The sequence below is a fragment of the Physeter macrocephalus genome, chromosome 5 (genome assembly GCF_002837175.3).
Source record: "Physeter macrocephalus isolate SW-GA chromosome 5, ASM283717v5, whole genome shotgun sequence".
NCBI classification, from domain to species: Eukaryota; Metazoa; Chordata; class Mammalia; order Artiodactyla; family Physeteridae; genus Physeter; species Physeter macrocephalus.
In genome coordinates, this window is record NC_041218.1 from 59,443,058 (window position 1) to 59,468,365 (window position 25,308).

General features: G+C 38.0%; 1 protein-coding gene across 1 annotated transcript in view; it reads left to right on the top strand.

Moving 5' to 3' along the window:
• Positions 1–19,779, top strand: part of COL1A2 (collagen type I alpha 2 chain) — a 36,031-nt gene extending 16,252 nt beyond the window's left edge. The window contains exons 23-52 of the mRNA XM_007105299.4: positions 24–122; positions 1,041–1,094; positions 1,544–1,642; positions 2,026–2,079; positions 2,583–2,636; positions 2,783–2,836; positions 3,105–3,158; positions 4,141–4,185; positions 5,349–5,447; positions 6,644–6,751; positions 7,423–7,476; positions 8,424–8,477; positions 9,195–9,248; positions 9,345–9,398; positions 9,495–9,602; positions 9,979–10,032; positions 10,913–10,966; positions 11,961–12,122; positions 12,862–12,969; positions 13,640–13,747; positions 14,100–14,153; positions 14,242–14,349; positions 14,495–14,548; positions 14,924–15,031; positions 15,499–15,552; positions 15,674–15,781; positions 16,103–16,361; positions 16,779–16,963; positions 17,708–17,950; positions 18,789–19,779. Of these exons, the coding sequence (XP_007105361.1) occupies positions 24–122; positions 1,041–1,094; positions 1,544–1,642; positions 2,026–2,079; positions 2,583–2,636; positions 2,783–2,836; positions 3,105–3,158; positions 4,141–4,185; positions 5,349–5,447; positions 6,644–6,751; positions 7,423–7,476; positions 8,424–8,477; positions 9,195–9,248; positions 9,345–9,398; positions 9,495–9,602; positions 9,979–10,032; positions 10,913–10,966; positions 11,961–12,122; positions 12,862–12,969; positions 13,640–13,747; positions 14,100–14,153; positions 14,242–14,349; positions 14,495–14,548; positions 14,924–15,031; positions 15,499–15,552; positions 15,674–15,781; positions 16,103–16,361; positions 16,779–16,963; positions 17,708–17,950; positions 18,789–18,935 (2,850 nt within the window). The 3' untranslated portion in view covers positions 18,936–19,779. The remainder of the gene's footprint in view (positions 1–23; positions 123–1,040; positions 1,095–1,543; positions 1,643–2,025; positions 2,080–2,582; positions 2,637–2,782; positions 2,837–3,104; positions 3,159–4,140; positions 4,186–5,348; positions 5,448–6,643; positions 6,752–7,422; positions 7,477–8,423; positions 8,478–9,194; positions 9,249–9,344; positions 9,399–9,494; positions 9,603–9,978; positions 10,033–10,912; positions 10,967–11,960; positions 12,123–12,861; positions 12,970–13,639; positions 13,748–14,099; positions 14,154–14,241; positions 14,350–14,494; positions 14,549–14,923; positions 15,032–15,498; positions 15,553–15,673; positions 15,782–16,102; positions 16,362–16,778; positions 16,964–17,707; positions 17,951–18,788) is intronic.
• The last annotated feature ends 5,529 nt before the right edge of the window (positions 19,780–25,308 follow it).

A 25,308-nucleotide genomic window follows, 5' to 3' on the forward strand; every position in this document is an offset into this window, starting at 1 on the left:
CCCCTCCCCTTTCTTTTTAATAGGGCCTTCATGGTAGTCGTGGTGGAACTGGCCCTGCTGGTGTGCGAGGTCCCAGTGGAGATTCTGGTCGCCCTGGAGAGCCTGGCCTCATGGGACCCCGAGTAAGTTTCAGATTGATTTTGAGCAAGTCACACCTAGCACTGTTTCCTTTTCTAAAGGGATGATTAATATTTGAAGACAACAATAAAAAAAATAAAAAGTTAATTTGTTAGTAGACTTGCTGATGGTTCCCTTTTTAATTTAACTTTATCAAAGCCCAGTAGATATTTTGACGAATTTAGTTAGTTCATAAATTTCCTATTTATTACTTGATACAATGGCTGTGAGGTTTTTGGAAGAATAGATTTATTTTAATATATCCAAATTAGGTTGGTTCTCCTATCAGCATGAATCTTTTATCTCAATTTGTGAGTTTTATATAAGGTGTTCATGAAATATATTAGGACTATACATTATCAGTTTATTAGATTCATAAGTGAATCATTTTTCCAGCGATCACAAAGTGCTGTAATGTATTCAGCATCACACTAGCTATGGAGAAATGACCTTTAGATCTGTAGACACTCTAATCCATAGCAATAGAGTAATTTTTTGCCTCCATCATCTCTTACGGATGAGTATCAACTGTCATTGTACCATAAACAAGTAATAAAGACACCAAATATAGCAATTTTAAAAATCCACTTTGAAAATTACTTACTAAAAGTATTTGTTTTTCTATTCTAAGGTAAAAAACATACATTTTGCACATATAGTATGTTGCTCAACAGTTTCTTGAGATATCTTTAAATGGATCAGTTACACTAAAATTCAGTAAAAGGAAAGGCATTAAAAATAGAAAGAAGAAAGTTTTCAGAGCTCTTTCATACCTCCCAGCTAGTGGCTAATACCCCTAATGTTTTGCCCTAGTCAACAAACAAAAAGTGGGGGGAAAGTGCTTTTGTGAGATTTCAATTAATTGGAGCCTTGAGTATATGTGTTAAAGTGCCAATAGGAAAGCATCCTCATTTATTTTATAGGGTTTTCCTGGTTCCCCTGGAAATGCTGGCCCAGCCGGTAAAGAAGGTCCGACGGTAAGTATCGCTTATATTTTCAAGGACACATATTGCACCCTTATCAAGTGTTTCCTGTAGCTTATTTATATGTGAACACATTGAAAATATATATTAGCCACATACATATCTGAGAATGCAAAGTAATAGATTGTAATTACAGAGTCCAAATGAACACAGGAACAAAAGGAGAGAAGGAAAAAGAAAAACATGGCAGGGAATATTGAAGAGGGTGACAAGGGTATGAAAAGAGAGGAGAAAGAGGGAATTGTGTACATATGAGATTGACTTGGATGTGCATGTACTGACATCCTATTTAGAAAAGGAAAGTGGATTCATAATTTATTGACACTTTATACAGGAAGCTCTACACAATCAGAAAATGATTCTTTTTCATCCTGTGGCAGCATCACAAGCTTGAGGTTGTGAGATCCTGTGCTGAGTAAACTTTAAATAAACTCTGGTTTCAGGGCCTCCCTGGTATTGATGGCAGGCCTGGACCAATTGGCCCAGCTGGAACAAGAGGAGAGCCTGGCAACATCGGATTCCCTGGACCCAAAGGCCCCACTGTAAGAATCACCACAACCTCTTCTCCCTTGGCACTTTTTTGCCACATTTCACCAAAACTCTTATTATTTCTCTCCTGCCTCAGTCCACTCTACCTCAAGGGGGTTCCTTTCAACACAAGAGAACCGCAAGCCACTTACCACAACAAAAGTTGACCTCCAGTGTATCATTGTGCTCCTGCTGAAAATCCACATCTTGAGTTATATGCTCTTGCAGACATAAGTGTACTTTATTGTATCTGGAGCTGCATGATGATGGATCATGCCTTAAATAACAGAATTCAAGGACTAGGAATCTAAAAAAAAGAAAAAAGGCAAGAAATTCACATTTCAAAATTGTCATGGTTAATTTGACATTAAATGTATTTTTTTTATGTTTATTATAGGGTGATCCTGGCAAAAATGGTGAAAAAGGTCATGCTGGTCTTGCCGGTCCTCGGGTAGGTACTAACTTCTATGCGGCTCTATCCACATAGTATTCACGTAGGATACACATCTTTTGAGGCCATCTGATATCATTCCATCACTTTCTTTCTAAGATGGCATCCCCAAGCTTCCTTTTACCATCACAAAATGTCTTTTCTCTTTAACCACACTTACAAGGCAGTGAGCTATGATGAATCAGAATGTATATTAAGTCAAAAATATTTATGGATACATTTGGTTTTTATTTAATTCATTTTATGATTAAAAGGCTATGAATATGCTAGTAGCATTCTCTGACTTTCATAAATTGCCCTTCATCCATGGACTTCCTGTGAGCCATATCACAAGTTAGTAGGTAGTATTTGGGCCTTGGCCCAAATTAAACACAATGTGTTTAATTCATGCTGAAATAACAAGCTTTGTTGTGAGGAAGTAATACATGAGGGAGGCTTTGGGGTATCTTAAATTGTCTGACTCACAGGCAGCTAACTCTGAGCCTTTCTGTTGAACATTTTAGGGTGCTCCAGGTCCTGATGGAAACAATGGTGCTCAGGGACCTCCTGGACTACAGGTGAGTATTTCTCTCACTCTTGCTCTATTTTGCACTAAAATGAATCTAGTCCCACAAAAATGGCCATCTCTTTTTTTCCAGTCTAAAAGTTAGCTAGATAGCAATGGTGGCATATATCTCTATGTAATCTTTCCTATCACTTTCAGGGTGTCTCAGGTGGAAAAGGTGAACAGGGTCCCGCTGGTCCTCCAGGCTTCCAGGTAAGTCAGCTAAAACATACAGACTACTGCTTTTGGTCAGACTATCCAGCTGTAAATAACTATAACACTCTCCCCACCACACAGAACATGGTTTCAGAACTGAAGCAAAGAAGCATACATTTTTTCAAGGCAAACTTTTCTGTAATCCTTTAATAACACATAATAGTTAGTGATCATGTTGATATTAGATATTTCCCCCAAAAACCAATTATTAGAAAATCCCCCAAATATAGCCATAAAGATTGAGGTTTGTCTTTTTTTCATCTAGGGTCTGCCTGGCCCTGCAGGTACAGCTGGTGAAGCCGGCAAAGCAGGAGAAAGGGTGAGTAAAACAAGTGATAGTAAATTCGCCTAAACTTGGGACTTTCCCTCTGTTTAATACCCTACTGCAGTGCAATTATAATATGCAAAAGGAAACTTCATATTTCATATGTTAATGATAGTGTTCTACATATGTTGCTACTGATGGAGAGAATGAGCCAAGTTACTCATTTTCATTCAAATTACTTTGTTTTAAGGATTGAATGAAACATCACATTATGGAAGTACAATATCATGAACATTCCATTTAATAGCCTTAATTTTTGTATTGTTCTTGGTAATGTTAAAATACAAATTATTTCCCTCTCCAGAGTAAAAAAAAATAAATGCACTGATCTTCCATCAAACTAGACCCTGAAAAATTGCTTTTAATGTTTTTCTTGGCATTCAGACATGACACTGCTATTCACAATCAGGGCATGAGTTCTGAGTCATTTTATCTGTAATTGTGATGAATGTGCCTCAATTCAGTTACATTCTGTGGCCTGCTCTCCTTTGTCAACAGTGGGTCACATTAAGGAGACAGCTGGTCAGTAATAAAGGAGATACACTTGGGTATACAATTAACTAGGTAATGTGCAGAATATGATCATTTCTATTAAGAAAGCAGTCTGTTATATAACTAAAAATAGGCAATGTCTGATATTGTTCATCATCATTATTTATTATATTATCAAAGGAGATAGTCTTTTGTCACTTTTTAAAAAGCAATAAACCAAATAATGACAGACTAAAATTTTCTGATACCAGGTTCTAGGATAGATATATATCTAATATCAGTGGAATTCTCACTTTTTAAAAATCTTTCCATACACCACTGAAAGCTGTCTTGTTCCTAATAGCCTGTGTACTTATACACTCACGTAGGTAGAGCCTATCTGGCTTTATTTCACTCTCAAAACTTTTCTAAATATCATAAACATATGTGGATTTAGAGAACATATATAAGTTTCACACTTTATTTTTTCTCTTGTTTTGCCTAGGGTATCCCTGGTGAATTTGGTCTCCCAGGTCCTGCTGGTCCAAGAGTAAGTGTTACTTAACTTTCATAAACTTCTCGCAATGTTTTTAAAACAAATGGTGCCTTCTCCTAAAAACTATTGATGACCTTGTAACAGCAAATTCCTGACACTCTTCTGTAGTCAAACATAATCTGCAGAGAACATTCAATTTCTAAATTGACAGTAGACTTTTTATGTAATTGCTCATATTTCTTATTAAAAAACCACAGGATTATAAGAAACATAAATGAACTAATATATGTATTATATTCAGTGATTTATACAAACAAGTATGATATATGTATGACAGTGGCTCGACCTGAGCTAAGGAAAAGTAATATCTTACTAAGATTTAAAATCAATTTTTGCAATGTGTGTTGGTGTTCAAAGTCTAAAAGATGAAATCATGAGCCTACTTTTATTTTAAATATTAAATAAATTGATGTCATTTGTCTGTGGTCATTAGAATAACTGGAAAGATTAGTTGGCCCCCTAAAGTATCTTGTTATGTGGCTAGTTACCATAGAGCTAGGATGCCCAAACAAATTTAGTGTCATAGAACCATAGTATCATAGAACCAAATTATAACAAGGGCCTTTGAAACAGTTGCAATGTGGACGTACATGTTAAATATTCTGGACCATAGAATACTATGTTGTAGTGATATTTACATGCAAACTGGGAAATATTTAGATAGATAGAAAGATAGACACACATACAAATACACACATTTTCATACATATATTCTCTGTTAACTATATTATAGCTGTTACATCACTATTGCATGCAATTGTATAAAGAGAGCATAGATATGAAATATCTAATCTTATTTACATCTGGCATTGCTATTCACCTAAAATGATGCTACTGTGCATAACTGGCATCTATTTTTACCTATGGACCTATCACAAAAAAAGGAAATGAATTCCAAAAGTTGAATATTATACTCTAAGAGCAACAAATTTTGGAGTTGTAGCCATAGAACATTAGAGCTGAATGAGACCTTAGAGATTATCTCATCCCATCCCTTCATTTTACTAGTAGAGAAATTAAGGGAAAAATAATTATAATTTGCTAGTAAATGGCAGAACTAGGATTCAAAAGCTAAACAAGTGTGAACTCTAATGTGTAAAATGGTATCTCTGAAAATGATGAACAGTGTAACACTTCTTCTAATCCCCTTTTCACAGGGGGAGCGTGGTCCCCCAGGTGAAAGTGGTGCTGCTGGTCCTGCTGGTCCTATTGGAAGCCGAGGTCCTTCTGGACCTGCAGGCCCTGATGGGAACAAGGTAAAACTTTGTTACATATTGCTGGTTTGGCCCAGTGTGCTCTAGAATAAGTAAATACTTTACAGTAGTAAATGAATTGTTTCTCAGATTTTTAAAAAAATTTATTTCCAGTTCTGTGATGATTTCCACCTCAGTAAATAACAATCTGATTCCAAAAGACCTGAATTATTCCAAAAGAGGCAAAACCCCAGTGTTCTACACACATAAATGAATTAGTATGGGTTTTCACTCTTTTCTCATCACACTATTTATACTTTTGTCTTAATCTAGAAACATCGTATACATTTGGACACTATTTTTAGAGAATGAACTTTTACCTTCCCAACATCCTACTTCATAAAGTAAAATTTCAAAAAGTAATTTAAATTTTAATAATAAGATAATTTTATGATGATAAAAAATTAACTGGACAGTACATTCATCCCCAAAACATAAGCCTGAAAACATGTGTTTCAAAATAGAATCTGTGGTTTAGATCTTAAAATAGATGGAATTACACATTTCTGAAAAACAGATTACTTCAACCACAATAAAGAGAAGGTAACTTATATTACTTCTGATTCTTACCTTTAAGGGGTAAAGATTTGTTATAAAAGGCTATTTTGGTATATGGAAGGATATTGGAAAAAATAAAAATAAGGTAAGAGGGAGAGAGGAAGTAAGAAAGGAAATATTGGTTCTGTGAGAAAGTACTTTCAAAGGGTTTTATCTCAGGAGCTAGTCAACAGGTTTTAAGTATGTGGAATTATAAGGTTTTATAGAAAAATTGAAGCTATAGTCCACACCCTTAAGAAGATTAGAATGTAAACATCTCCCCGGTTGATGAGGTCTCTTTCCACATTTCCTGTCTGAGCTAAGAGACTTAACCTTGAAAAAGTTTGTGGGCATTTTTCACTCTCTGCCTTCCATTGTCGTACCCTCTTCTCTCCCATGCCTGACTTCCGTAAGAGGACTGGGCGCAGGTTATAGAAAAATCACAGGCACCCATCCTACTACCCTCTTCTCTTTAGTCACCGTGTCATTAACAGCAACTTCCTCGGTTATATGCTCTCTCCTTTCAGTAGGCCTCCTTTGTGTCTCTAAGCAGGCGAGCATGCTATCCATTAAATGTTTAAATTGGAATGCTTCAAGAGTTTGGCTCTTCATTTTCTTCTTGTACCACAGAAATAACTGATTTCACATGTGTTTGATTCAAGGGCGAACCTGGTGTGGTTGGTGCTCCAGGCACTGCTGGTCCATCTGGTCCTAGTGGACTCCCAGGAGAAAGGGGTGCTGCTGGCATACCTGGAGGCAAGGGAGAAAAGGTAGCCTCTCAGTGTTTGACCTCAATACATATTGTTGATGAACTCTCACAAAGAAGGCTGTGCAAGGTCAACCATTTTTTTTTTTTTCCGTTCTTGGCAGGTGGTCTGGTAGCATTTTTATATCTATCTATATACATTTCCCTCTGCCACCTAGCACCTACGCATTTCTAAACTCACTAATCTGGCAAAATTCCTTGCTACCATGGAATTTCACGCAAACAGATGGTGTTGAGTAATACATGAGGCTCATTTTAATGCCACTAACAATGATGCCTCAGCCTGCCCTAATTAATGGGAAGAAGCTATATTGAACAGCTGTCAACCGTGCTGCTGCATTAGTTATGCCATAAGAGTGATCAGGCACTGAAGCCCATTGTGATGTTGCCTTATAATTCTGTCCACATGAATTTGTACCTTGCTTGATTACGCTTCAGGAGGGTGTATGGAAATTAGAAAAGAATATTTAACACTAATCTGGAAAGGGCCTTGAATTATTTTTTCCCTATTTTTTCCTCATTCAATATTTTATACAATGGTAGGGAATCAAAACATTACTAAAGATCTTAAATGAATAAAAGTATTATAGCATCTTCTGTAAAAACACTGCGGATTAATTTTGATTCAAAAATTTGGTCGGAAATCAAAAAGTTGCTCTTGCTTTTTACTTTCAGGGTGAAACTGGTCTCAGAGGTGATGTTGGTAGCCACGGCAGAGATGGTGCTCGTGTGAGTAGAATTATGTTGGTACTCAGATTGTTTTGTTCTGTTTTGTTTTGTTTTACATTTCACTCAATTTGAGTTCAGAAGCTTTCCAAAACCGAACTGACCAAAGAGGGATTCAAGTTTTGTAAAAGAGTATTCCATTCCTTCCTGGATCTATGACTAATAATATCATTTTACATGTTCCAAAAGGAAAATTCAAATGAGGACTTATCCCCTTGAAAATCATAGCCTGAATTTTCTACCTTCCTTAGTGTTAACTATACCAAGTACAAACTACAATCCAAAATCTCTAGGTTTAATAGAACATTAAATGATTGTTTAAGTTATCATAGGGCTTTAGAAAAAAACAATAATTCTTACATTTTTAGGAAGCCAGAACCTCTAATAAGGTCCTGTTTATTCAAATGTATACCCTAAGAATTTATCACTCAAAGAGCAGCCCCAAAGATTAACTGTTAATGCCATGGAGATGCCAATGATAATCCCATAAAGGTATAATAATCCTACCTACAGTGTTGATATCATGGCTCTTCCAGGCCATAAGCCACTTGGGCTCTTCTCACCTCTCCCTCAGGGCTGATAACTCCCTGTGGCACATTCATCATATCCTTTCTCTGACTCACACAGTCCTCACAGTTCTTAGCAAGGCTAGTCATTTGCTACTCTCCGGGGAATTTTACAAGAGCAGAGAGTTCAGATCTCCCCAGTTCCTAACCTGCCCATGACTTAGTTCCATAACCTTCACCACTAGGGTACTCTCCTCCTGAGAGTGGCTTCTAATAGTCTTGATAATTAGAACTGAAATGCTTCAAAGGCTTTCTTGATGTCCACCCAGAGTATCCAGTAAAGGTGTTCAGGCACTGTATAAGCACAGCAAGGGGAAACAGCAAGGGTCACTTTTGATGGTATGGGGGTGTTATTAACAAGACTTGTTTTCTTTTTGGTACTAGGGTGCTCCTGGTGCTGTAGGTGCCCCTGGTCCTGCTGGAGCCAATGGGGACCGGGTAAGCGCGCATTTTCACTGAGTTGCAGCTCTCTGAGCCAATGGCGGTATCTAAAATTCCCTGCCACCCTGGCTCCAAAGGGCCCTGGCAATTCATTTTTATGGCTTGGTATAAAGCCCATTCATTTAAAAACTTATCCATTAGTATGGGGCAGCAAGAAACAAATGCTGTGTGTTTAAAGTTCTCTTTCCCTTCCTATACACATGCCAGGTATCTGATCTATACTTCAATCCCTATCATTTGTTTTAAAGTCTTTTGGGGTTGCCCATTAACAATATCCTAATGCACTGAGCCTTCTTGAAGCCTTCATTGTAAAAAAAAAAAAAAAAATCAATAAAATACATAGTGTGCCCATTTCACATCAAACAGTCCACTTAAAATAGACCTTATTTATTGTATTGCACAAATTGCAGCAAATAGATCAGCCCTGTGTCCATCTAAAAATTAAAATGTCCTCCTCCTGGTATTGTGGGCACTGATTTATAGTGTTTTGGCAAGTGCATGACCAATACCATTTCACCCTCCAAAATTAATACAGTATTATGCAGAGTAAGAATCCATTTCACTTTTCTCTGTGAGATGTGAATTAGTTATCTCTTTGGATGCAATTGCAAACTCTGGCAAGAACCCACTGTCTCCGCCTGTTCCCTCTCCCTCCTACCTCTTTGAGCATTTGTGTGAGGAACACTGACAAACTCATTCTTGGCCCCCTTATAGGGTGAAGCTGGTCCTGCTGGTGCCGCTGGTCCTGCTGGTTCTCGTGGTAGCCCTGTAAGTAAAGACGTGGGTCGTTTTAGACACGCATAACGTCTAGACACTGATGAACCTAAGATTGCTAAGACATTTTAAAATCCTTTTCCCACCTAGGGTGAACGTGGTGAGGTTGGTCCCGCTGGCCCCAATGGATTTGCTGGTTCTGCTGTGAGTATCATGTGACGGAGGTTAATCTGAAAACATCCCAAGTAAGCAAGTAGAGTAAGTTGGAACACCTGAACTATAACTGTTCCTTTCCAACAGGGCGCTGCTGGTCAACCTGGTGCTAAAGGAGAGAGAGGAACCAAAGGACCCAAGGGTGAAAATGGCCCTGTTGGTCCCACAGGCCCCGTTGGAGCTGCTGGCCCAGCTGTAAGTTGAATTCACTGATGGTCAACACAGCCTGTGCAGTTACCCATGAACTCTTATAACTCAACATAAATCAATCAAGTGCCTGCTATACATCAGGGAACATACCAGATAGAAGACAATTTTAAAATAAGAGTTAACATTTGCATACCACTTTACACATTATAAAAGTTTCTTAAATATTGTTTTATCTCACTTCTTTGATTACCCATAAAGGTGGTAATATTGAAGGAAGGACATTTATTTTATATAACACAGATAATCATTTTACATTTCTAGATTTGATTCTAATAGACATGGGAATGATCCATTTGAAGAAAAGAGTAACATTTATAAAGATTGTTTTCTGATTTGACCGTCTTTTTTTGTTTCCATTTAGGGTCCAAATGGTCCCCCTGGTCCTGCTGGAAGTCGTGGTGATGGAGGCCCCCCTGTGAGTATTTACAGTGTATTCTGATAATTTTTCTTTCTTCAGAATCTATTAGGGACAACTTGAAAGTTTGGAAAGTTTTGGTAATTTGGACTATAATGAGAGTCTTGAGAGTCAAGCTAACTATTTAAAGAAATTCTGATAATGAAGTTAAGATCAGATTCATAGAATGTTAACTTAATCCCAGCTGGAACTCAGTGCACTGTATGTTGCTACCACTTCACTTGAGGTAGTGATAACCAAAGTTAACCCCAAGTAGTTTAATTGTGAAATGGGTAAAGTATTTCTTTGGTACCTTTTATCCTTTTGTTGATGCCCCCCTTCTTCTGCCTGATTAGGTCCCTTCCTTTGGTGTCCAGTGCTATCACACTGACTTCCTAGAGACCCAAAGCTCCCCAGGAATCAACTCCACTGACTTCTTCCTCCTCTCATTGGACAGCAATTAATACCCTTGATCTTTTATTATACCTTCTTCTGTAAACAAAATTACTTACTCAGTGTCCATTCCCTTAGCACCCAGCCAGTTGATTAAAGAGTTATTAATATATACAGATCATATATAATAATAGTATAGTGTCTTGTCTTCTTGCTTTTACAACCATCAGGCAATATGTTAGCATTTCAAAACAGAACTATCAGAGGCTTAATGCAAAATATAGGCATTGCAACTGGGGGCATGCTGGTCAGGAAGATGTGTAGAGATGGAGGGTCTTCGGGGTCCTGGGTATATTTAACATAATACCCTACCTGAGGCTGTCACTGCCTACTCTTTGGTCCATCCTTGGTCACATGTACTGAGGATTTGCCAAGGGAGAAATTTCCATCTTACCCAAATTCCTGGAGTTGGTGCTGACTGTGGAATTTTAATGTGCTTGGTTCTTAGGGTGCTACTGGTTTCCCTGGTGCTGCTGGACGGACTGGTCCTCCTGGACCCTCTGTAAGTAAATCACTTCAAAATGTGTCTTCATTTATTTACTCTAGCCAAAATCCTTAGCCTCTAGTAGGAAACTGGTAAGAAACTCCCTATGAAAAACATGCTACTAATATTTTGCTATTACTTTCCTAATCTGAAGTCAGTTTTTCTGAATCATTAAGGCAAAATCATCAGAAATTATATTAGAAATATCAGTTTAAGAGGCTTTTATTCATGTGAACATAAGTCCCCTTGTCCCCTTTTAGGGGCATGGTCTCTTTGTTAAAAATAAAAAACAGAACAGTTTTAGTCACATATCAGATATTTCTATATCTAATTACCCTTTATGGCCAACATTCTACCTCCGTTGTTAAAGTATAATTGTTCCTGAATTTAAAGGTGGTTTGGCCTCTAATTTAATTCTGATTCAGACTCTCCTGTCAGGACTCAAGAGAATTTAATTAATTACAAAGGATTAAGTCTTCTGGTTAAGGTTTCAGGGAAAAAAAATAGCGAAGATGTTGATTTCTTGGAATCCTTTCACAGGTTCATAACAGAAAAATCTTCATTCCCTGTAGGCATTTAATTAAACCTAGTTGAGAGCATATGTGATTCCTCAATTATGAGCAAAATGCCTGTATTGGCTTTCTTCAAAAAGAAACAAGCAGAGTCCTCCAAAACCCAAATTCCCATTCATTTTCAGCTAGCTCTTATAACTCGACATAGTTCTGATTCCAGTATGCCAGGTGGCTGGTGGCACAGCATTGCTTTTCCTCACAGACATTTGCCATAGCTTCTGCCTCGGCTGTTCACTTTATTACAGCCCCAGGAGAGGAAGATGAAAGTTGCTTCTTTCTACAAGAAAGATTGTTAAAACTTCTAAACATTTCTCCAAAATGACCAGGATATTATTTTGTTGCTTCAAGTTGTTTGCATCTTAATATTTAGAACCTCAGATGCTCTCTCCCATTCCGTGATGATTAACAGAAAGTAAATGACCTCATGTATTTGCTCACAGGGTATCACTGGCCCCCCTGGTCCCCCTGGTCCTGCTGGTAAAGAAGGACTTCGTGGGCCTCGTGGTGACCAAGGTCCAGTTGGTCGAACTGGAGAAACAGGTGCTTCTGGCCCTCCTGGCTTTGTTGGTGAGAAGGGTCCCTCTGGAGAGCCTGGTACTGCTGTAAGTGATTTCAAACTCCTCTTTCTTAATACCTTGTGTTGAATTAATATGAATCCCTTATACAAATCTTCAGGTGGCATATATTTGTTGAAGAGTATTGCGGGCTCTCAAGTAGAGCTCAGTTGAGCCAGGAAATCTATCCAACAGATATTGAGGTGTCATGGCTTCAGCAGATGCTCAGAAGGCACTAGATGGAGAAGACAATAAGTGAGGGAACTCACTGTTTTATCAATACAGCCCTTTAAGCTGTTGTGAGGGTACCTCACTGGTACTGGGATTAGAACAGCATCCCATTGCTGTGGTCACTCTACTGTAAATTAATCAATATCAGTAAGCTACCAATTTTTTAAACATGCAGTGTGCAGTATTATTGCTACTCTGACATGTGACTTTACTAGACCTGGTGCAGTTAGAGGCCAAGGTCAAAATTTGCTTCCCAGCATAAATTCTATAAGAACTCTATTCCCTCACTCCAAGATGGCTTCATTAATCCCAACCACATATTTTTAAATGTTGTTCCATTGGTCTCAAGGAGGAACCAGGTACAAAGAAATAAACATGCCAAGATGTAAACTCATTGTCTTCACTAGAGAAAAGATAGCCAAAGATATGTTCTACTAATAGGAGGTCATTAGCCTTTTTCTAAACTGAGGATAAACTCATTCTCAGCAGCCTCAAGACAACCCGTGTTACTTCCTAGGGTCTTACAGTAATACTCAGTATTTTTACTGTTGTTTAGGGATCTCCTGGCACCCCAGGTCCTCAAGGTCTTCTTGGTTCTCCTGGTTTTCTGGGTCTCCCAGGCTCTAGAGGTGAACGTGGTCTACCAGGTGTTGCTGGATCTCTGGTGAGTGTTTGACACCATTCTTATTCTCATTAACATAAGAAAAGATTTAAAAGCTGCCACTTCAACTGTGACAGAATGATCAGTGAATAACTCCACTTAAGATTTTTTATTCATGGCATTTTCTTTATACAGATCACATGTCACTTATCTAAGAAGCTTTAATACCACCTTACTTAGACACATGCTATAAAGACACAGCTTAACATTATGCAGAACAATTTTTGTTCCTTTTACATGCTTAAAAACGATATAAGCTCTAATTGCATTTACTCCTCTGCAGTATGAAATGCTAGCATCATTTATCCTGTAGGAAGAATGAAACTCTAGAAGTTCTGAATCATTCCATTAAACCTAATACATGACAGCAACTAGGAACCATCTAATCTCCATAAACTCTCTCAACTTTATGAATTCATTTTATTTGGAAAATCAGATGAAACTAGACTCACCTTGTACAGAGAAACATTCCAAAAGTACATAAAGCTGACCATCTAAGTGTGTAGGAGGAGGGCAAAGATGACACTAATGACACTTCTTACCATTATGTGGCCCACTCCCTTTCAATCTACCTTCTCGCTTAAAACGGGAATCCCCTGGCTAACATTGTTTTGGGAGAATGAGAGTGGCACTCAATCCAATGAGAGGAATGTTGTCTTCTCTGCCTCTTTAGGGTGAACCTGGCCCTCTCGGCATTGCAGGCCCAACTGGGGCCCGTGGTCCCCCTGGTGCTGTGGGTAATCCTGGCGTCAATGGTGCTCCTGGTGAAGCTGGTCGTGATGTGAGTCCAACATTTGGTTTCTAAAATATAACCTAGCAGTACTTCCTTGTGTGTAACTTTGTATCCTGAGCTGAGGTCTACATGTACTCACCACTGCCAGTATTGACAATCCTAAAAATAACTTGGGCTGGGGAATGAGACTTTAAGTAGCATACTTCAAGTTGGCCAAAATATTAAAAAAAACAATTCTATAAAAATCTATGTTGGCAAGTTCTTGTTCCTATTTTTTAACAGCCTGAAAAGGGGGTTCTCCACTGGGCATTGGCAGTCATGAAGGCAGATAGCTGAACTGTAGGGGCCAGTGGGCTACAGAGCCTCCCTAAGCACCTTAATTGGCATGGTGTCTTCACAGGGCAACCCTGGGAGTGATGGTCCCCCAGGCCGCGATGGTCAAGCTGGACACAAGGTCAGTACACCTCACCGTTGTTCTCTAACTTAAAAGGGACTAAACTACAGGCCAGATTGATGCTAAGCTTCATTTCTGCCTTCGGCAGGGGGAGCGTGGTTACCCTGGTAACGCTGGTCCCACTGGTACTGCGGGTGCACCTGGTCCTCAAGGCCCTGTGGGTCCCACTGGCAAACATGGAAACCGTGGTGAATCTGTAAGTTTATAAACACCTGTCCCTTAATGCTGTCATCCTCAACAGGCTTTACCTCTGACCTCCCCACACTTGGGAACTGTGGTGGCCTAGGGAGGAGGATCTTGGGCTTGGCTGATAAATTGTGTTTTTCTTTTCTAATTCACAGGGTCCTTCTGGTCCCGTTGGTCTGGCTGGTGCTGTTGGTCCAAGAGGTCCTAGTGTATGTACATGGTGAAGATTTCTGTACAACAGTTAGGGAGGATCAGTCCATACTGTCCATTAAAGAAGATAAATAATACATAGACTGGATTTTATATATATTTTTAAATTTAGTCCATGTAGAGAGTTGCTACAAATACCTTTTAATCTCTTATATTTCAAATCTATTCTTATTTGTATTAAATTATTACAACACTTAGCCACTTTACAGACAGCTCAACTAAAGCAGATTAAGAGTTGGGAGTAGCACCCACATGGCTTTTAGACCTTTGCATGTCTTGAATTACCTTTGTAAACAGATTGAACAATATTTGTGGAGAAGTGAGTGTCATCTTTCAAAGGTAAATGTCCTATCTGTCCTCCTTTTTCTTTATAGGGCCCACAAGGTATTCGAGGTGATAAGGGAGAGCCTGGTGATAAGGGGCCCAGAGGTCTTCCTGGCTTAAAGGGACACAATGGATTGCAGGGTCTTCCTGGTCTTGCTGTAAGTACAATGTGGACATCCAGCATGTACACAGATCTTAAAGTCCTTCAACTCAGAATGAACTTCCTCACAATTTCACTGCTATTGTTCTAAAATGTCCTACATCATATTCACTTCCTGTTCTCTAACTCCATAGCTCAGAGGTAATGCTATTTCATCCCAAAATGAAAAGGTGAGGGTTAGGGGAGATAGAAATATACATATATTAAAATCTCCTGGCAACAATGTCCTTCAACCCCACTTAAAATAAATATAATTAGAGGAATGACTAATATTGCACTTCTGAAATGGCTTGTAGAAAAAAATAATTGAATATAATAGACATAATGAGAGAAAAGAGCCCCATTTTACGTTTTCAATTTTCTCAATCCAGAGTCCATTGAAACTAAAGTTTTCCATTCAGTTTTTTGAAATCTGTGTATCGACACATGTTCTGAAAGTGTGATTTTCCTATTCTCTCTTTAAAGGGTCATCATGGCGATCAAGGTGCTCCTGGCACTGTGGGTCCTGCTGGTCCTAGGGTAGGTCAACTAAGAGACGTTTATCTCTGAAAGAAGCCTATGGCAGGCACTGAGCCCCAGACCTCTTCTCCCTTGTGGGGTTTTCGCTGGCTCACACAGACTTGGTGTCCTTCTTCCCTAGGGCCCTGCTGGTCCTTCTGGCCCTTCTGGCAAGGATGGTCGCACTGGACATCCTGGTGCAGTCGGACCTGCTGGCATTCGTGGCTCTCAGGGTAGCCAAGGTCCTGCTGTAAGTATGATTTAGGGAAATAATAAAGGGCATCACTGACCTAAGGGAATATCTTCTTTAGACTAAACCAAGACAATTACAACAACACATTAATCTCCCATTTCTGTATGTTTTCTAAAATACATAAAAATTGTCTGCATGTAATGAGCTCTATAAGCCCATCCCTGCAAGCATGCCTGGGAGCAAGTTGTTATTTACATGAACTTTTCTTTTTTACTTATTAGAACATGCTTTTGTGTGAATCTCGACGGAAAACCTGTTGTTGTTCTCTCTCGCTGTAACCAAATACAAAGCCTCCTCTTTCTTACTTATACTTTGCAGGGCCCTCCTGGTCCTCCTGGCCCTCCTGGCCCTGCTGGCCCAAGTGGTGGTGGTTATGACTTCGGTTTTGAAGGAGACTTCTACAGGGCTGACCAGCCTCGCTCACCACCATCTCTCAGACCCAAGGATTATGAAGTTGATGCTACTCTGAAATCTCTCAACAACCAGATTGAGACTCTTCTTACTCCAGAAGGCTCTAGGAAGAACCCAGCTCGCACATGCCGTGACTTGAGACTCAGCCACCCAGAATGGAGCAGTGGTAGGTTGAGATGTCCAACCAGAATGACCCTTCTCACAAGTTAAGCTTTTCAAAATCAGTTCCCACTGATATTTAGAGTAAAAAGGTATTTGGGTAAAAACTGCATTATGTGAAATCATACCCACTTAATAAAACATTTTCTTCTCCCAACCAGCACCCATTTTCAAGATTGTCTTGATATCTGTTTTTGCCCTTTTCATGGTAATATGTACCCTGATTTGATTTTCATGGAGAGGAGAGGAGGAACTGTCTAATTTAGAAAATAGCCACCCTCTTCCTGTTAAAGTGGAGTAGACAATATAACAGTACAATCAAAAATGTTACTTATGGGAATCAGAATCTTTGACTAGTAATTATTAGAACCTATGTGCCACTCAATGAGAGGTTTTATGATCTGGGTCTTGTTTTTTTAAAAAGGTTACTACTGGATTGACCCTAACCAAGGATGTACTATGGATGCTATCAAAGTATACTGTGATTTCTCTACTGGCGAGACCTGCATCCGGGCTCAGCCTGAAAACATCCCAGTCAAGAACTGGTACAGAAGTTCCAAGGTCAAGAAGCACGTCTGGGTAGGAGAAACTATCAATGGTGGTACCCAGGTAAGGAATCCTACAAACATTCCTTCTCCTACTAAATAATATCTTGTTAGGATTATTTGTTTTTTAATTATCTACATTTTAGCCCTTTACCAAAATGGGCTTTTTAAAAGAACCTGCTCTTTTCTTGGGTTTGGTTATATCCTAGATTGCACGTTAAAGATGGATTGATTAGACATATTCATACAATTCAAAAATAATTATTCAAATGTGACTTAATTGATAATCACTGAGAAACTGACTAATGTCATTTAGTGTGAAGGAGTACTGGCCAGCATGTAGTCCAGTACTCATGCCACATGTATTTTCAAGATATGAGCTTTTCTGAATTTCTAATTAAAAGTTTTCATCAACTTTATTGGTGGGAATTACAGAAAACTAAAGGGGTCTGAATCTCTATATCCTTGCTCTCTTATTTTAAAAAAGAAACACATACATATGTGTATGTGTGTGTGTGTGTGTGTATGTGTATATATATATATATATATATATATATATATATATATATATATATGGGCTTTATCTGAAACAGGTCCCTTTTTGAGATGACTTGCCTCAGCCTGGTAGTTCTTATGTTCCTTCTAGGTAGCTTATATTTCAAAGACAAGTGAATTGCGTTTCCTTTAAAAGTACAAGTTCAGATCTGAGTCCATTATTCCTCTCTATACCAGACTGTTTTTTTAAATTTGACTCTTAGTATCTGAGTCCTTCTTCATTTAACTGGAATGCCCATCTTATTCTCTGTAGTTTGAATATAATGTTGAAGGAGTAACCACCAAGGAAATGGCTACCCAACTTGCCTTCATGCGCCTGCTGGCCAACCATGCCTCTCAAAACATCACCTACCATTGCAAGAACAGCATTGCATACATGGATGAGGAGACTGGCAACCTGAAAAAGGCTGTCATTCTGCAAGGATCCAATGATGTTGAACTTGTTGCCGAGGGCAACAGCAGATTCACTTACACTGTTCTTGTAGATGGCTGCTCTGTAAGTAATAGTGAAATATGGGAATAACATTTATTTGGGAAGTGGGATAGTGGAGCATAGACCATTAAATGAGCAGATGAATGAGAGACCTAACTCATTTGATTTTTCTTTCATAAATGTATTTGTTTAAATTCAGATGGTAAATTCAGAATATTCTTATCAGATCTTGCCTTCTGAAATTTTCTGAAATACTGAAATATATACTCTGTTCCATGTATTAGTTATTTGTCTTTTAACATGAGTTTCTTAAATGATGATGTATACCCATAACTTAAAATTACTTGAGGTTAAAAGGGCCCAAACTCTAATTTATAGTTATATGTATTTTATTTTACTTATTAGTATGGCCTACATTTAATTTTTCTTTATGCTTTCTCTATAATATACTATAAATTGAAGAAAATTTAAATTCACTAATAGTAGTACTGCATAGCCACCCTACCACACGCATCCTGAAAAGATAATGTAGAAATAAACCACTTGGAATATGCACTGGAACGTTTTTCTTATAAAATTAGACTGGTAGGAAACCTCTCCCTGTAAAGACAGCCCTGATGCTACTGTTTCAAAGATAAACTTGTTGATCTGAGACACACATCTTCAGAAGGACATGAGCCAAAAAGTGGTTGTTATAATATCTAGTATATAATATTATATAACATATAATTATATATAAATATTATCTAATATATTATATAATTATATATGTATATGTTCTATATAATTATATATTATATAATACAATTGTATGCAATATATAATTATATAATATTATACAAGATGATTAGGTTCCGTAATAATGCTGCTTTATGTATATTTTTCTTCTCTTTTTAAACAGAAAAAGATAAATGAATGGAGAAAGACAATCATTGAATATAAAACAAATAAGCCATCTCGCCTGCCCATCCTTGATATTGCACCTTTGGACATCGGTGGCGCTGACCAAGAAATCAGATTGAACATTGGCCCAGTCTGTTTCAAATAAATGAACTCAACCTAAATTAAAGAAAAAGGAAATCTGAAAAATTTCTCTCTTGGCCATTTCTTTTTCTTCTTTCTTAACTGAAAGCTGAATCCTTCCATTTCTTCTGCACATCTACTTGCTTAAATTGTGGGCAAAAGAGAAGAAGGATTGATCAGAGCATTGTGCAATACGATTTAATTAATTCCCTTTCCCTTTCCCCCTCTCCAAAAGATTTGGAATTTTTTTTTCAACACTCTTAAACTTGTTGTGGAAAATGTCAACCTTTGTAAGAAAACCAAAATAAAAATTGAAAAATAAAAACCATGAACATTTGCACCACTTGTGGCTTTTGAATATCTTCCACAGAGGGAAGTTTAAAACCCAAACTTCCAAAGGTGTAAACTACCTCAAAACACTTTCCTGTGAGTGTGATCCACACCATTAGGTGCTGACCTAGACAGAGTTGAGCTGAGGTATCTGTTTTTTGTTCAAAATACAAAGGTGCTAACTAATAGTATTTCAGATACTTGAAGAATGTTGATGGTGCTAGGAGAATTTGAGAAGAAATACTCCTCTGTGTTGAGTTGTATTGTGTATTTTTTTTCATTTGATTTAACATCAGTACTTTACATCTTATTCCCGAATAAAAGTAAGTGGATCGTTTGCCCAACATTGTCCTCTTCTTTAAATTCAGCATTTGTTCTTTGCCAGTCTCATTTTCATCCTCTCCCACGGTTCCAAAGAAGCCTTGTTTCTCGGACAAGCAGAAAAATTAAATTGTACCTATTTTGTATATGTGAGATGTTTAAATAAATTGTGCAAAAAATGAAATAAAGCATGTTTGGTTTTCCAAAGAAAATATTGAGTAGAATTCCTTGCTTCAATGCTCTTTGCAGTATAAATATGGATTATAGCATCTCTAACCAGCCATTAGACTGAGTATTTCTCATTAGATAGGAACTATGCAAAAAGGTCAGTTTGGTATGGTAGAAAGAGTGGAGAGCAAGGACCCTGGAGATCTGAGCTCCAATTCTGGCTCAGCTCCTTCTGGCTAAATGACCTTGAGCGCTTTACCTTTCTGAGTTTCAGTTTATCTATAACATGGGGAAGATTCCTTCTCTGAACTGTTAAATATTTGCCCTATTCAAAATACATAATACCTAAGCAACATGGCAATTGTTGACCTAAGTTTATTCTAAGTAGAGGTCCATAGAACTTTTTGGTTTATTATCCATTAAGCACTTTGAAACAGTGGCTGAAAGTTGGTCTATGCACAATTAATATTATTAACTAAAACAGTTTCAAATATTCAGTAAAAATGCCATACACTTAAATCTGATGCAACTGAGTACAATGCCTGTTAAGAGGTAATGTGTGTGCTGTCAATCAGCACAGACAGTTGTGGATAATAGTACCATGAACACCTACCTGCCAAATCAAGTTCATTTTCCTCCCCTGCACCTTTCAATGACATCTTTAATACACTTAAACATAGTAATGTGTCAAGTAAAATGTTAAGATTCATTTAGAGCTTATTTCCTGTTGCAGAACATAATTGTGATTGTAATATTTGCCTCCTGTTATAAGTCATCTCGAGATTCAATTAGTTTTTAAAGCAAAAGACTTAACATGATAAAAATCTAAAATTAACTCTAACAAGTTAGCAAGGTCTGCTAACCAAATGGTAACTTCAAATTATGGTCCTTCCACCACCTAAATCAGAACACTAGAATGCTTATTAAAGTGCAGATTCCCCAATCCTCATCCACCAAATTAAGATTTAGTAAGGAATCAGTATTCTTTTAAGTACCTTGAAAAATTCTGACATGCACCAATTGGGAAACCACTGGATAAGGTGATTTCAACAATCCTTTGTAGTTTTAACATTTTATGTCTGGCAAGAACGAATCAATATACCTAACCAAGCAACATAAAGAAAACTGAACCTCTGGGATCAGAGTACTAGTACTAGTACTAGTACTCCCCACAAATTACTAATTGAAACAGCCAAGACAAACTTACATAATAACCAGTTAGAAATCTCTGGATAAAGCATATGCTATGCCCTCAGGCTCGCAGTACAAGAACAAACCATAAAGTTGATAAAGTTGGTTTAAGGAAGGGAGAAAGAGAAGAAGGAAGAAAACCAACATTTATTGAGTACCAACTATGAGCCAAAACTATGATACATGTTAGTAATGACTTTTGTCAAACTGTATCCAAATAGGCAGATTTCCTAAGCAAGCAGTCACCTAATAATCATTTAATCATCCTTATGAGACTAGTATAGGAAAATAGTTAAATAATGGTATTTCTGATAGATAACAATAAGGAAATAAATGATAGAATATCTAATAAATACTAATGAGGAAAAAATAATGATATATCTAATAGATAATAATAGGAAAATAGTGAAATAAATTTTTGTATCTCAATAACATTTATGAGGATAATTAAAAGAAAAAATGTAATAGAATGTTACAATCTTTAAAATATAATATTCAAGCACACTGTCATTAAAAATATTTTAAATGCATGTAAAAATACTAAGAGTAGGTACATTTATGTAGTAATGATAGAAATGATTTTTATGTCTAAATTATCCAAATCTGCTATAATGTAGTTATATTACTTTTATCATTTACAACAAATTTACTCTTAAAATATCATGAAAAGAAATAAGCAGTCACAAGTGAAAACAATCATGGTTGAGGAGTGACCAACTCCAGGGGAAGGGTGGTCACCCTTCCGCCCACCCACTTTCTGAAAGAGAAGGAAAATCCTAACCTAAGAGTCATCATTCACCATGTCCCGGCCACTCTGGGGGACACTGGGGAGGGGTGTACAAAGCCATACCAAGCAGCAGCATCCTCAGGGATCTCACAGTTCAATTGCAGAGAGAGAATAAAATAATGCATGAACACAATTTTAAACGAAGTGTCCTCTGAGGATAGCAGAGGACACTATTAATTAAGGAGATGGAATCCCAGGAAATTGACCTTAGCCTCATGCAGTAACAGTGATATTTGGATTGAGCTGGCCAGCTCTTGCCAGATATCTCATATCACCTTCTAGCCTTCTGTCTGGCTAAATGTTTCTTTTCCAGAAGCCACATATTAGAACAGTCTGGTACTTACCAGGAGGTCCACTGTTAGTGTTTCCAGGGCCTGGGCAATGTACTGAAGGCTTGGCCTTTGAACAGCAGGTCCCCTCTTCAGAGGCTAATCACCAGGCTCAAGGGAACCTCCTCACAACATCTCCCGACCCTTGGTCATGTGAAGGTCAGCCGCCTCTAACTTGTGTTAGTGTGAGAGGGAAGAAGATTGCACATGAGAGAGTTGAAGGAGCTAGGCAGCCAAGATGAGGGGAAGAGATATTAATGAAGTCTGGTAAAAAGGGTCATTTAAAATTCTAAAGTCAATACAGCTAATGCACTGGCAAAGAGCAAAGACACCTGAGCAATGCTGAACACATTTATTATCTTTAATGCCAAAAGACTTTTTTATGCTATTCCACTTAATATCACTGAAAAGGAAGTTCAGAAATTGGATTATATATAAGAAAAGTTGGAAATGTCATTTTGGGTCAGAACAACAATCCATCTAGATAAGTACTTTGCCTTTGACAGTGGCACCAGGGGAAATTTGGGAGAAACAGTGGTTGGCACTTCCCATGAAGCCAGCCTCAAAACTCCCATTTAATAACCCATTGTAAATCTTTTTTGTACATAGATGTATCTAAACCCTTCCAGAGCCCTCTATCTGTTTTGAAATATGTTGGTATTACAGTACCAACAGGAGAGAGCTAATGCTGAATTGTTAGCTCAGCTTCCTGGCCCTCTGATCAAGTAGCTAAATCTGTTTTGTATCCCTGTGCCTGGATCAGCCAGGGATTCAACAACTCAGTGGCCTGGGGGAGCACCAGTAACTGCAACAATAGGGCCATAGACAGCCCATAATGATTGACTTATCCCTGCAGTTCAGTGAAATGAGCATATAATTTGTGGTCGGCAGCCAAGGTTATGCGCACCAGCTGCACCACTGACTAGCCACTGGCCCTTGGGAAAGTCTCTTAAGTTTTCTGAGAATTTGGTTACATACCTGCTCTCAGAGATTTCCATCAGCATACCTACTGTGCCTATCTCACAGAACCACTGAGAGGACTAAGTGGGGCATATGTGAAAGTGCTTAATGAAGTGTAGGCAAATGTTACCAGTCATCATTAGGTCCAAAACTTCCAGTCACTTGTAATCTCCTCTTCATTTAAGTTCCTATCCCTGGCCCTCCAGTTTAGGGAGAGGAGAGACTAGAATTTAAATTTAATTAGCACCATTCTCGAATTGGTAGTCTATCAATTTTGAGCTGTGCCTCCCTATCAGTAAAAATGTGAGCTCTTACAACTAATTTTGTTAATCTATTTATATATAAATGTTATATGTGTACTGTTGTACTAATATATTATGTGCAATATAAAACCTACATGGAAAAATATGTTAAAAGACAGAAAATAAATACAAACAGAAAATTCCACACTCCATTGGATTATTTGGCACACACCTTGGCATGTATCACCTACGCGCCCCCATTTCAGAGACTATTGCTCTAAACAAGGACTCATGGTGGGCTCCAGGGGAGAACAGAACATCAGTGAACTCCTGAAATAGAGTGCTAAATTTTGTGTGTGTGTTTTTTGTGTGATGTTATAAACCGATAACCAAAAGAAGTACTACTCACATCATTAAACATGGACTTTTCTGAACTAGACTTTCATATCTCATCTTGGGTCTCATACTCAACACGCTGCTTCTCCTATCCTAAGACCCAAGAGAATGAACCAACAATGGCCCAAATTAAAATAGAGGTTTGTCATTAATTCTTTCACTTTCCTGCTACAGACCTCTATCCTATGCTTTAACAAGTCTTCGCACATGCTTTATGACCCAGCCTTATACTCTGCGACATCAAAATGCACCTGTCCACGGAACCTCTTCAAATGAGAACAAAGTCAATAATGGAGATCAATTAATGAGTTATTCCTTTTAGGTAAAATATGCATATGTAAGTTATATATATTTTTTTTTTAAAAAAGAAGTTTTAACCTAAAAGGGATTAAAAATCTGGGCACTATTAGAGGTTGTAAGGACAGTAATAGGAACATGTTTTTCAGGGACCCTCAAATCACCTCTTAGAACCAAAATGTCTCCTCTTCATCTGGCTGCTCCCAAGCAGAGCTATTATTCTGAGTCCAAGGTGTAAGAGTAATCTTGGCCAGAATTAGCAATCCTAATGGATTCTAGAAAGGTATCTTTAAAACTACAATTCACTACATATTTAAAGATGTACTTTATTACTAATCATAAACACTAAATGTACTTTTCTGCTAAAGTAAATATTTTTCTGCTGCAGCATTGCTGTTGGTGTCCACTGAATAATTAACCATAAACAGCATGGAAAAAAAAGAAACGATTTTTTTTTTCATGGAATCTATTAATGCCAGGCAGGATAAGAACACTTACAAACCACTGTGCTGAGTGGATGGCCCTTCTCTCCCTACTGGATGTCACTTCAAGTTCACTGCTCCCCCTGCTGACTGGATAATAGAACACCCCAGTCTTTTAACACTGCCACATGCACAACATCAGAGAATGAAAACTCGGATTTAGGAGGAGAAAATAGAACAGTTTCCTGTGTTTATTTCCTGTCTGCCCCAGACACACAGCCTTCTCTCCAGATAATGGAGAGATAGTGTCCATAGTGGTCTACCTTATGTTCTCAATGCTCCTTTTTTTTTACTTATCCTCTCTAATCTATCCTTAATATCTCTCCCATAGAGCTAATAAATGGAAGTCCCAAGGAGAAAAACATAAAGCTCGAAAGGAGAATGGCCTTTTGGGTGAGCAGTGCTGTCCAATGCTGCAAATGTTACGCCCAAATACCATGAGTAATCCTTCAGGATTTAAGCAAGAGGTTTTAAGGATTATATGGAACAGAGAGAAGAGGATGTGACACAAAGAACAGGAGCTTAGTAAGCCGAGCTATCTGGATTTAAATCCTGTCTCCACCATTTCATCATCCATAAAATGGTGATAACGATGGCACTACCCAACGGACTGTTAGGATCGGAAACAGGAATGCATAGCAGCTTGTGAGGTTGGTGTAATGTACCCAGCACCACTGTTATCATTACCCCTACAAGGCTGGATCTTCGTGAAAGCCCCCCCTTTTTTTTTTGAATTTTTAAATTTTATTTTATTTATTTTTTTATACAGCAGGTTCTTATTAGTTATCCATTTTATACATATTAGTGTATACATGTCAATCCCAATCTCCCAATTGATCACACTACCACCAGCCACCGCCACTTTCCCCCCTTGGTGTCCACATGTTTGTTCTCT